This window comes from Rhamphochromis sp. 'chilingali' (genome assembly GCF_963969265.1).
Source record: "Rhamphochromis sp. 'chilingali' genome assembly, chromosome: 9".
NCBI lineage: Eukaryota > Metazoa > Chordata > Actinopteri > Cichliformes > Cichlidae > Rhamphochromis > Rhamphochromis sp. 'chilingali'.
Window position 1 is genome coordinate 31,980,902 of NC_137936.1, and position 11,818 is coordinate 31,992,719.

Consider the following 11,818-nt stretch of genomic DNA (forward strand, 5'->3'; position numbering starts at 1 on the left):
CATCTAGTTACCAGTGTTTTATGTTGTGACTGCTGATTGACACAGCAGGATGAATTCTGCAGTGTACAGAGATATACTTACTACCCTGATTCAAACAAACCAGCGTTTCACTCCCATGTATGACACAAAGCGCACTGCAAAAGTAACCCAAAGAAATTGGATATTGTTCTATGTCCAAATCCATCACTTGATTTCAACCCAGTAGCGCACGGCTTTCATTCACTGACAACAAAACTGAAGGCAGAGAAAACATCACAAGCAAGAAGCAACTGAATGTGATGCTCTGCCAGGCCTGGCAAGTAACAGCATTTAGTGATGTCCATGAGCTGTGGATTTCAACTAGTTACTGACTGCAAATGATTTTCATAGTATTAAAAATGATTGTTTTGTCCAATCAAATTGAGCCTCTGAAAATCACACATCAGTTAAAGTCACATCAGTTAATACTACAGAAATGGTTAGATTGTGACTGACTTACAATCAACAGTGGTGTTGTACGGAGGCAACATTACGAGTTTTATTAAAATTTTTGATTGATAAAGTAAATGCTTTAATACTGGCTTGGCTTAGAGTCTGAACATAAAGGTTTAAATAATTACAAGGAAACAGGTTTTTAAATCAACATTTTATTCCTCCAACCATTGTAACAAAGTACAAAAACATTTAAAATCTAAAACAAAGCAAAACCTTAGTGATGAACATTGTCAAATCAAACCTGCTTCTCTTATGTGTTCGTTGAATATCAGGGGAAAAAAAAAAAAGTTCTTCCAATCATACACTTCAAAATGACAAGATTTGTATGGATATTATCATAAATACCAGGAAATGAAGTATTTATACAGAAATGACATAATTTAAATGTATGTTCAAGGTTGAAGACAGGCTGAGCAGGCTTAAAAATAAAATAAAAAAAATAAAAAGAGTTTAAGCCAAGTGTCCTCCGTACACAGCGGCTCTTGATGGAAACAAACAAAGCACAAAGTCCACTCAGCCTTATCTGTCTGGTCTCATCATGCCCGGCCTCACCGGCGGCATCATCATCGGTCGAGGATGACGCATCATGTTTGGTGGTCCTGGCATCATCTGCATGGGTCCTCCCATTGGTGGCCTCATGCCTCCTAGATGTAATGGTGATGGCATACACAGCTTTAGGTATTATTCATTACACCAGTTTACCCAAACGCCCACATCAGTGCGCTGACAGACTTTTTCAAATAACCTCCTTGTCTTTTGTCTCATCGGGCCACCAAGGCACAGAAATGTGTGATTGCTTAAGATATTTAAATTTTGCCAAAACTGATTCAAAAGATATTGATTTTACAGTGATATAAAAGCAAAAGAAAGGCTGCCAATCAGGAAAGAGAATTCACACACAATAGAATAATAAATAAATATTTAAATAACCCTGTGTGGTCAACAGCTTCATCTGCATGTGTGGTCATTGCTTATGAACACACTCTTGTTTAACAAACTTTTCAAATGACTTGACTATGTTCAAATGTTTCTGTATCATGTTGAATAAATATCAATTAAAAATGGAACTAGGGCCAGGCCACACCTTCAGGTAATACCAAATTTTATCACAAGATGGCGCAACAAGTTTAATGACACCTTTACTTAACCGGCGAGGCATTTATAGCACATCCTTATTTACAATGCTGTAGTATTGGCAGTAAGATTTAAAAGAAACAGAAGTTAAAACAACAGCAACTGTTGGGGTTTAAAAAAAGAAAAGAAAAAAAAATTAAGGAAAAATGTTTCTTACCAGGCCCACCGGGCATCATGCCATGTGGTGGAGGCCCCATCATAGGCATCATTGGAGGACCTCCCATTGGGGGTGTTGGTAGCATGCCTGGACGAGGAGGACCAGCTGCATTTGAGACAGAAAAATGCCAGTGCACAATTAATGTTAAGACTCTGTACAAGTGCACAGAAATTTACATGTCAAAATCCCATAGAGTGAATCACAGTATATGCAAAGAGCCTCATTTACAGTGATATTTGACCAACAAGAGAAAACAAATATCCAACAACAGACAAAGCTTATGCTCACTACAGCTCTAAGGGATCGTTTTATTGGTTGCAGTTTTATCATCACTATCTTTGACCTTGTTTTTTTTTTTTTTTCTCCTTCTCTTTGATCAATAAATCTGCAAACTTGTCAGTTTTGTTGTTCCCCTTAATTCATTTTCACGCATGAGCTCAATGTTGGGAAATTTTAAAGAGTTTCCCTGTAGCACCACAGCAGGCGACCGTTCACTTAGATGCATTCTCACTCCTGGAAATCATAAAATAATTGAAGCGAGGTGCTTCCTGGTGGGGGGGGAAAATAGATTAGTCAACTTTTCTAAAAGACAACACTCAGCATACAGCCAAAATAGAGTACCAGCTAATGGATGAGGTTAAACATGTTAAAAATACTGGATGTGTATTTAAGCAGCATTTAATAACTAATAATTACATTATTCAGTATTAAATTCAGGGTTTTTAAATCTCACTGATAAGTGCAGTACTTTACACTGCATAACACCTAACAGTTTGCCTATGCTAATGTTAGTGCTAGCACCAGTAGCCATCTTTCCTTGCAGGCTAATCTGCACATAACTGTGCAGAATATGGTTACACACTGCCGTGTTGGAAGTAAACCAAACATGCAACTGTTTATTTCTAGGTTAAAGTACTGTAGAACCACACCCACCAGTATGTTCAACCATCATTTCTTTTACCTCCCACTTTGCTTGTTTTCAACCTACACTAACAGAGAAAGAGCTGCTGCTGTCTGTTAGGGCTGCAGTGGTGGATGATGGTGTACGGCCTCTTAACATCTTGCAACCACAAGATTAATAAACATTAATAAACTATTTATTTATTAATTTATGTGATTAGAGTTGCCACAGTCAGTTAGAGTGGGGGTAACTCAACATATGTTTACCATTAACTTTGTCGTGCAGGTTTGTGGTCACAGTTTTACCACAATTTGGAATTTAAAAAACAAAACAAAACAACATTTTATTTACCAAAAAAAATATATATATATATAATAATTTATTTTCACACAACACTGAGAAATTGCTCGTAGTTGCCCTTCCTTGCACATAAACACACAACAAGAGACAATCTGCTTCAAATGCATTCTCACTACTGGCAATAATACAATAATATAAGCAAAAGGTGCTTCTTGGATAGCACTTGCAGGAGGCACATCATGTTCTGTCTCCTGCAAGCGCTACCCAAGAAGCACCTTAAAGTGAATTTACTCAACTTTACAGGGACTAGTTACATATGAACTCAATCTGACATTACTTAAGGAATGTGTGCTTTTGTCTGATCTCACAGGGTCAGATGCATCTCTAGCATACACGCTAGATGCATGTAATAAGTTTAGATGCTGAATACAAAGGCTCTTATTTAAAAGCTTTAAAACGCTAATAATTGGCACATAGTCTGGACTTAATACACGTTTAAGCAATCCCAACCTGAGTCATAAATCCAGCTTTCAGGAAATATATATAAAAATACTGAATTTTTTTTTTTCATGTCATGAGATGCTTTATTCATGCAAATTAATTGTTAGTTATCCTGTGGATATGACTGCTAAAGCTCCACATGTATGGCTTCTTGTTAGTCTAGTGAAATGCACTTCATTCCAATTAAAAAGAAAATGTTAACAAAATTTCCCATATGGTTATGAATTTATAAAAAGCCAGTGTCCATGTTATGGTTGGTTAATTAAATTAGATTAGTACCAAGTGTAAAGATGGACTCACCTGGGGGAGGGCCACCTGGGAACGGTGTGGGAGGAATCTTTCCCTGTTGAAATGCGGCCGCTGTTGGCAGAAAAGACAAAATTAAAAACACACACACAAAAAAAAAAAAAAAGACATTTTTCATGAAGATTATGAATCCTGTACAGATCCCAATCTAACTTCAGTGCAATGCTCTACATATGGAGTCCAACAAATGGGATCTTTTTAAATGGGAGAGGAAGTAACATAAAAGTGACTTCAAAAAACTAAATCATGTGTCATGTTTAAAAGCCACAAAGAAGAACTTAGTCTGTAAAACAACAGATTCCTCCACAGTGGACAAAAACACTCATGAGCTTTGCATTTTATATATGGATTAGTGGTATGTAATCTCATAGGCCCAAGTAAGCTGGTGTATAGAGCCCACTGGTTAAGCAGGGAACTTGGATATCCTACATGAGTGCAAAAGCATGCCCGTGTGGGATATGTAACAGGCTTTTACTGTCTGCCTCTAAACCAGCTTACTAAATATGGAAAAGAGCATGCGGTGCCTACATTAAGCATATAGACGGTTTGCTGTACAGTGGTCCCTCGTTATAACGTGGTTCACGTTTCGCGGATTTTTTTTGTGCAATTTTGCATGCTTTTTTTTTTTTAAATTACAGTGCATTGTGTTCTGCGTCCTGATCGGTTGTAGACAATCGTCAAACAATCTCCGCCATGCCGTGTCACCTGTCCAGTACAGAATGTGTTCAGCTTGTCAAATTTAAATAAATCTTCGATCGCTAGCAGTGTGACTCTGAAGTGCTGTACTATATGTTTGTAAGTTTTCTCCCCAACAAGCACAACAATGTCGACGAAACGTTTTGCACCGTCAAAGGCACCTGCAGTAGCACCCAAAAGGCAGAGGAAGATGCTCACCATCGCACAAAAAGTTGGACTTCTGGACATGCTAAAGGAAGGTAGAAGTTACCGTATTTTTCGGATTATAATATAATACTGGACTTATTTTTCTACGAAGATTTGAACTTTGAGGGTGTTTAAACAAGAGAGAAAAGTGTGAAAATCTTCTTGCCTGTCTGAGAAAAGTGTGTGTAGTGAGGGGTTTTACAGCCTTAAAACATCTATAATAACAGTAAAAAATAAAGTTGGCTACTTCGCGGATTTCACCTATCGCAGGTTATTTTTAGAACGCAACTCCCGCGATAAACGACGGACCACTGTACAAGCAAATAAAAACATCACTGATACTGCCACTAGAGGGCACTTTCACATTTACGATAGGCTTGTTGGACAAGTGATCTGTATCCAGAAGAGCTCAGAGTCAGAACAGAGTTTCTCCCCTGATCAAAACATGTTTTGTCATCAGGAGACTATGACTCAAGCTTCCTAATCTTACCTCAAACCAAAGCCTATAGTAATTTTATTCTTGACACAAGACATTCAGACAATAATATTCTTACTTGTTTTATCAATCAGACTCTGTGCTTGCTCCTCCATCCATTTCTGGTAGTAATCTTTCACATTTTCTTTGTGCTTTCGGCCACTGCAGTGGGTTTTCCTCACTGACGGCTTAAACAGAAACAGAGTAAAACCATGAGATATTTAACTGGAACAGAAAAGACACACACACACACGCGCGCACGCACGCACACGCTAATGCCTTTCAACAATTTGATATGATACAAACAAAACTTACCGAATCATGTGTAAGGTAGGTATCACAGTAGTCACAGTAAAACCTGAGGATTAAAAAAACAAAACCAAAAAAACCCAGAGGTTAACTTTTTAGTATTTGTGTTGTTGTTTTTTTTGTTTTTTTTGTTTTTTAAATCCAGACCTTTTAAATATGACCAATCGGAGATATTATAATTCTGATCATTTATCAGTACATATCCATATTTCTATATCTATGTATAAAAACTAAAGCTGACACTTGTGAGACTTGCCTTTGTGTCAAAGTAACTGAGGATACAATACAGAAGAACATGAAGGAGGTTTTCCTGTCCTGGCATTTTATAGCAGATGACACCTTTAAAAATATTCTGCAGTAGATCAACAACAGACAAATACCATGAATCAACATATGAATATTACCTTATGCTTTTGAAGGTAAAGTTACAGCGGTTTTATTAGAGACGCAGCTAAGCGTTTTGAAATTTTGCATAATTTGTAAAGGTTTAATTTCTTCAGTACTGAAGAGCAAAAATTTGGCTTTCTTGCCAGAGGTCAATAAATAAAATAAAAACAAACAAACGCGCTTTGTGTTTACATCTTTTTGCTGAATCAGTTTACCTGCTCTCATTTGCCGTTTTAGCTGTTTGGCGTTTTTTTTTTTTTTTTTTTTAATAGTTTGTTGAGCTTTAACCTGAAATCCTGGTGTTTCTGGCAAAATACATGTATATTTAAAATAGGGCTGGGCCATATCATACCATTCACAGTAATACCGGTATAATTTCGGGCAATGATAAGAAAATGAAATATTGCAATAGAATATGGGTAAAACGCACATGCGCAGTGCCTTTCTTTACATATGCACATGGAGGAAAAAGAGTGCCGGTGACAGCGAATGAGAAGGGCGAACGCGGATTGTTGAAACGGATGAACCAGAATTGGTTTGTAAAAATGCTGCAACTTCAGTGGTGTGGAACTGGTTTAGCTTTCGCCCGTCAGATACACAACAAAGCTCTGTATTTGGTAGCGCATGCTAGCGGGCTGTCGTTATTACTGTGTTTTTTGGAAAATATGACACACTTAAAATAAATCCTTTGATTTTTCTGAAAATCGGCAGTGCCCCTAATAAAATCCCGTGTGCCTTATGTATGAATTCTGGTTGTGTTTACTGACCTCAAAACGATTTTATGTGGTATACACACACAATATCTTTTAGTGCGCATGCGCCAACCAGCGTGCAGCCTGTTACAGTCACTCCTGCTTTTCTCTTAGTTTAGCTTTTTTTTTCTTACGTATTCTTTTTTTTCCTGACTTGTATTTTCCTCCGTTTTCTATCTCTTACTCAATCATGTGGATTGAGAGAGTTTTTGTTCTTCTGGTGGCCGTGGAACTGTTACTTTTATCAAGGAACGGGACCGCGGCACATCTCCTACACGCACGGACTGTTTACTCCAGAGATCAGCTGATCGCCCTGATGCCGGCCGGTTCGCTGGCCAGGCCCGCAGAAGTACCAGCTGAAATTTGGAGGAAAACACATCGGGGATGCAGAGTTCAAGGACAGAAGAGAAGAAAAAAGGAGACGGTGAGACAGCGGAGGCTCGAAGCGAGGAGGAGGTTTAAACCGTGTCTGCCGTCTATCGTGATGGGTAATGTGCGATCGTTGGCAATTAAAATCGACGAGCTCTCAGCACTGGTACGGAGTCAGAGGGAATACCGAGAGTGTAGCCTGATGTGTTTCACCGAATCATGGCTGCACCAGGACATTCCCGATGAGAATGCTTCCGTGGAAGGCTTCCACACTGTTTGGGTGGACAGGGACAGCATCGCTAGCGGTAAGCGGAAAGGAGGTGGGCTTGCTGTTTTAGTTAACAACCGGTGGTGTAACCCTGCCAACATAACAATCAAAGAAAGGATTTGTTGCCCGGACACTGAACTGTGTGCTGTTGGACTCAGGCCGTATTATTTACCCAGGGAATTCTCTCACGTCATCTTGGTGGCTGTTTATGTACCCCCCTCTGCTAACCCCACAGCTGCATGTGACACTATCCACTCTGCCATAGCTCGGCTACAGACTCAGCACCCGAGTGCCTTTATTGTGATCTCGGGTGACTTCAACCATGTATCACTGGACAATACACTAACAACATTCAAACAATATGTGGACTGTCCCACCAGGGGAGAGAAAATCTTAGACTTACTGTATGCTAACGTCAAGGATGCATACAGCTCCTCCTCCCTCCCCCCACTTGGTAGGTCAGATCATAACCTGATTCACCTCACCCCCTGCTATGTGCCAATTGTGAGGAGGGAACCTGTGACCACCAGGACTGTCAGGAGGTGGTCAGAGGAGGCCTTAGCAGAACTACAGGGCTGTTTCGAGGTGACCGACTGGGAAACACTCTGTGAGCCTCACGCCAAGGACATCAATGAGCTTACTGAATGTATCACAGACTACATAACTTTCTGCACCGACTCCATTGTTCCAGCTCAGACTGTTCATTGTTACCCAAATAACAAGCCGTGGGTGACTAAGGACATCAAAGCCCCCCTCAACAACAAGAAGAGGGCTTTCAGAGGGGGCAACAAAGAGGAGGTGAGGAAGATCCAGGTGTTACTAAAGGACAAGATCAGAGAGGCTAAGGACAATTACAGGAGGAAGCTGGAGTGGAAACTCCAGCAGAACAGCATGAGAGAGGTGTGGAGGGGCATGAAGACCATCACTGGATTCAGGCCAACCAACAGCAGGGGAGCTGAGGGAGGTGAGAATAGAGCCAATGAGTTCAATCTGTTTTTCAATAGATTCGACACCACAGTGTCTGCTCCTACCCCCACAACCTCACCTGTAGTTAGCCTGGAATCCAGAGCCACACCACTGTGCCAGCCTCTCTCTTCACATGGCGCTGTTGCCTCCTGTGAGATTCCTGACACCCCTCCCCCACCCATCACCTTCACTCAATACCAGGTTGAGATGCAAATGAGGAGACTTCACTCAGGCAAGTCTGCTGGACCAGACGGAGTGAGTCCCCTTGTCCTCAAGACCTGTGCCCCCCAGCTGTGTGGAGTCTTTCATAAACTGTTTATGCTGAGTCTGAGTCTGCAGAGGGTCCCGGTGATGTGGAAGACATCATGCCTCGTCCCTGTACCAAAGACGCCACGTCCCAGTGGCCCCCAGGATTACAGGCCCGTGGCATTGACCTCCCACATCATGAAGACCCTGGAAAGGCTCATCCTGGACCAGCTGCGACCCATAGTAAGACCACACCTGGATCCCCTTCAGTTCGCTTATCAGCCTCGTCTCGGAACTGAGGACGCCATCATCTACCTGCTCAATCGTGTCTACACCCATCTGGACCAGCCGGCGAGCACTGTGAGGGTCATGTTTTTTGACTTTTCCAGTGCTTTCAACACCATCAGGCCGACCCTCCTGGGTGATAAGTTAGCAGCGATGCAGGTGGATGCTTCTCTGGTGTCCTGGATTGTTGATTACCTGACAGGAAGACCACAATATGTACGTCTCCCACAGTGTGTGTCTGACAAGGTGATCAGCAACACAGGGGCACCACAGGGGACAGTCCTCTCCCCCTTCCTCTTCACCCTCTACACCACAGACTTCAGCCACTGCACAGAGACCTGCCATCTTCAGAAGTTTTCTGATGACTCTGCGGTGGTTGGATGCATCAGCAGGGATGATGTGACAGAGTACCGGGCTGTGGTCGACTCCTTTGTCACGTGGTGTGAGCAGAATCATCTGCAGCTCAACGTGGCAAAGACCAAGGAACTGATCGTGGACTTCAGGAAGACCAGGAAACGCTTGACCCCTGTTTCAATTCAGGGGGTCAGTGTTGACATTGTGGAGGACTATAAATACCTTGGAGTACACATTGACAATAAACTGGACTGGGCTAAAAACACCACAGCACTTTACAGGAAGGGCCAGAGTCGTCTCTATTTTTTGAGGCGACTGAGGTCCTTCAACATCTGCCAGAAAATGCTGAGGATTTTCTATGAGTCAGTTGTGGCCAGTGCGATCCTCTATGCTGTTGCATGCTGGGGGAGCAGGCTGAGGGTTGCAGATGCCAACAGACTTAATAAACTAATCCGTAAGGCCAGCAATGTTGTGGGGATGGAGCTGGACTCCCTCAAGGTGGTGTCGGAGAGGCGGATGCTGTCCAAGATAAAGACAATGTTGGATAACACCTCCCACCCACTCCATGACATGCTGGTCAGTCACAGGAGCTCGTTCAGTGAGAGACTGAGATTACCGAAAAGCACCACTGAACGACACAGGAAATCATTCCTGCCTGCGGCCATCTCCCTGTACAACGCATCCACTTAACACACTGGTTACTGCTACAACTACACGTTTCTTTTCCAACTATTTATTTATGAGTGACTTATGTATGTATGTATGTATATATATGTATATATTGTACTATTCTTAGTTAGTGTATTGTCTGTCTTGTCTTAATGTTGGTTTAAAATGGAGCACTGTAACAAAAAATAATTTCCCCCAGGGATCAATAAAGTATTCTGATTCTGATATTACCGTATTGTGTGTGTATAACCTCTTTTTAAGTTTTGTGGATATTCTACACAGGCACGCTGGTTTGATTTTCTTGGGATGCTCAGCACATCAAACCTTGAAGCAGATGGACTACAGCAAAAGAAGACCATACTGGGTGTCACTAAAGTCTGCTAAGAACAGGAAAATGAGGCAACAATTCACACCAAATCGTTGCCTTGGCAGACAAAAGATTGAAAATGTTTTCTGGTCTGACGAGTCGCTACTTCTGTTGTGATATTTGAACGGTCAGAGACTGGTGGAAGCAGCATAAAATGCTGGATCCATCCTGCCTTGTATCAATGGTTCACGGTTTGATGGTCAATAATCCAGGTAAGGAAATCCCATAAGGTTTATTGAGTTCATCTGTAAATAACATTTTTCAGTGGGAAAAGTATGGATGAGAAATTAAACTATTCACCCACTGAAAATGCTGCATCCAAATAAAATGAATCAACTTTTAAACAACATGGTGTACCTGAGTAATGTCCAGCCCTTTAGAAACCACAGTTTTCCAACAGGGTAACACCATGTCACATGTCAGCTCAAATCACCACTACACAAAATATTCCCTCTAATATATCCTTTTGTATATTAGAAGTGTGTTGTAAAGGAGAATGCATTTTTTAAGTAACATATGCTCCATGCAGGTGTTAGAAAATGTCCACCTAGATTTTGAGATGCCCTACATGAAAAGTCCCTCCCGGCTGGAAATATTTACCTTTCACAAAGGATAGCATGTATACTTCTGTGGTCATGCAAGAAATGTTTACATTATTCTTATTTTTCAGAAATAGATAAGATATTCTCGGGCCAGATGACTCACTAATTTTAGCTAAAAAAAGACTTTTAAAAAAAGGCAAACGCCACTGTAATTCTGCGGGAAAAAACAATGAAAAGTTTGAACTAAATACACATTTGTTTGTTGGACCATTAGGAACCGCGAGAAAACTCGAACAAAACAGTGAATTGCTCTGTAGTTTAGATATTTGTTAAGCGTATTACACAAATTACGTAAGCCTCAATAGAAACCATTGAGAGACTGATCTGTTCAATATCACAGACCCATGACTTCACTATCTGTCGATATTTGCTGGTAAACGTTTATGTTGGCTTTCGCTCCAGCAAATAGCCAGAGCCCAGACACAGCTTACAGCCTCGGTCTGAGCATACCCCGGTTATTAGTCTCCAGGGTTTTTCTTACCACCAATTCTTACTTAATTTAAATACAAACGCACACCAATGCTGTTAAACGAAATAGGTAGAAGACTTATCAGTAAAAACAAATTTTATGTGAACTTACTTCGGCATGTTTCACAGGAACCTCCACCAGAAAGCGCGACGCCGGTGCTCCCAATAAGCGTTCCGACAAGATATGGAGACCTACACAAATTTAGTTCCGCCTAAAATCGTGCTATGGAAAATTACATGGTTTTCTTTCTTCTGTTGGTATTTAGTTGTTATCACAGCCATGGCTTAAGTCACAAATTAGCATGTATGTGGCATGTATTGGCTTTAACTTGTTAACCCAGTTTCTAAAACCATATATTAGATTTAGTAGTTTGTTAACTGCAAATGACATGAATTGAATTTTGTATGTGTTGTATGTGCTTTTTCTTTAGTTATTGATGAACTCACAAGTTAGTTGTGATTTAAATACAGTAGATGAAAAGTACAATGATAATAATAATAATAATAATAATAATAATTTTTTGACATTTAGTGATTTCCATTACTATTAGGCAGTACATACTACCCCTGCATGTAAATGACGTAATTACATTCGTAAGTGCAACCAAAATCAGCAACTTTCAAACAAACAAACTAATTACATTTT

General features: G+C 40.7%; 1 protein-coding gene across 1 annotated transcript; it reads right to left on the minus strand.

The window, feature by feature from the left end:
* Nucleotides 1–610: 610 nt before the first annotated feature.
* Nucleotides 611–11,380, minus strand: snrpc (small nuclear ribonucleoprotein polypeptide C). Its single transcript, XM_080892689.1, has 6 exons — nt 11,285–11,380; nt 5,446–5,488; nt 5,210–5,318; nt 3,768–3,827; nt 1,766–1,870; nt 611–1,118 (listed from the first exon to the last, which is right to left on the minus strand). The coding sequence occupies exons 1-6, from the start codon at nt 11,290–11,292 to the stop codon at nt 994–996; spliced, it is 450 nt and encodes a 149-aa protein (XP_080748815.1). The 5' UTR covers nt 11,293–11,380; the 3' UTR covers nt 611–993.
* Nucleotides 11,381–11,818: the final 438 nt, after the last annotated feature.

What these genes read in the sequence shown, in the direction of transcription:
- snrpc (XM_080892689.1), bottom strand. An exon ending in CCCAGGTGGCCCTCCCCCAG is followed by an intron (nt 1,871 to 3,767) that starts GTGAGTCCATCT and finishes TCTCAAATGCAG; the next exon opens with CTGGTCCTCCTCGTCCAGGC. An exon ending in CATGATGCCCGGTGGGCCTG is followed by an intron (nt 1,119 to 1,765) that starts GTAAGAAACATT and finishes CATTACATCTAG; the next exon opens with GAGGCATGAGGCCACCAATG.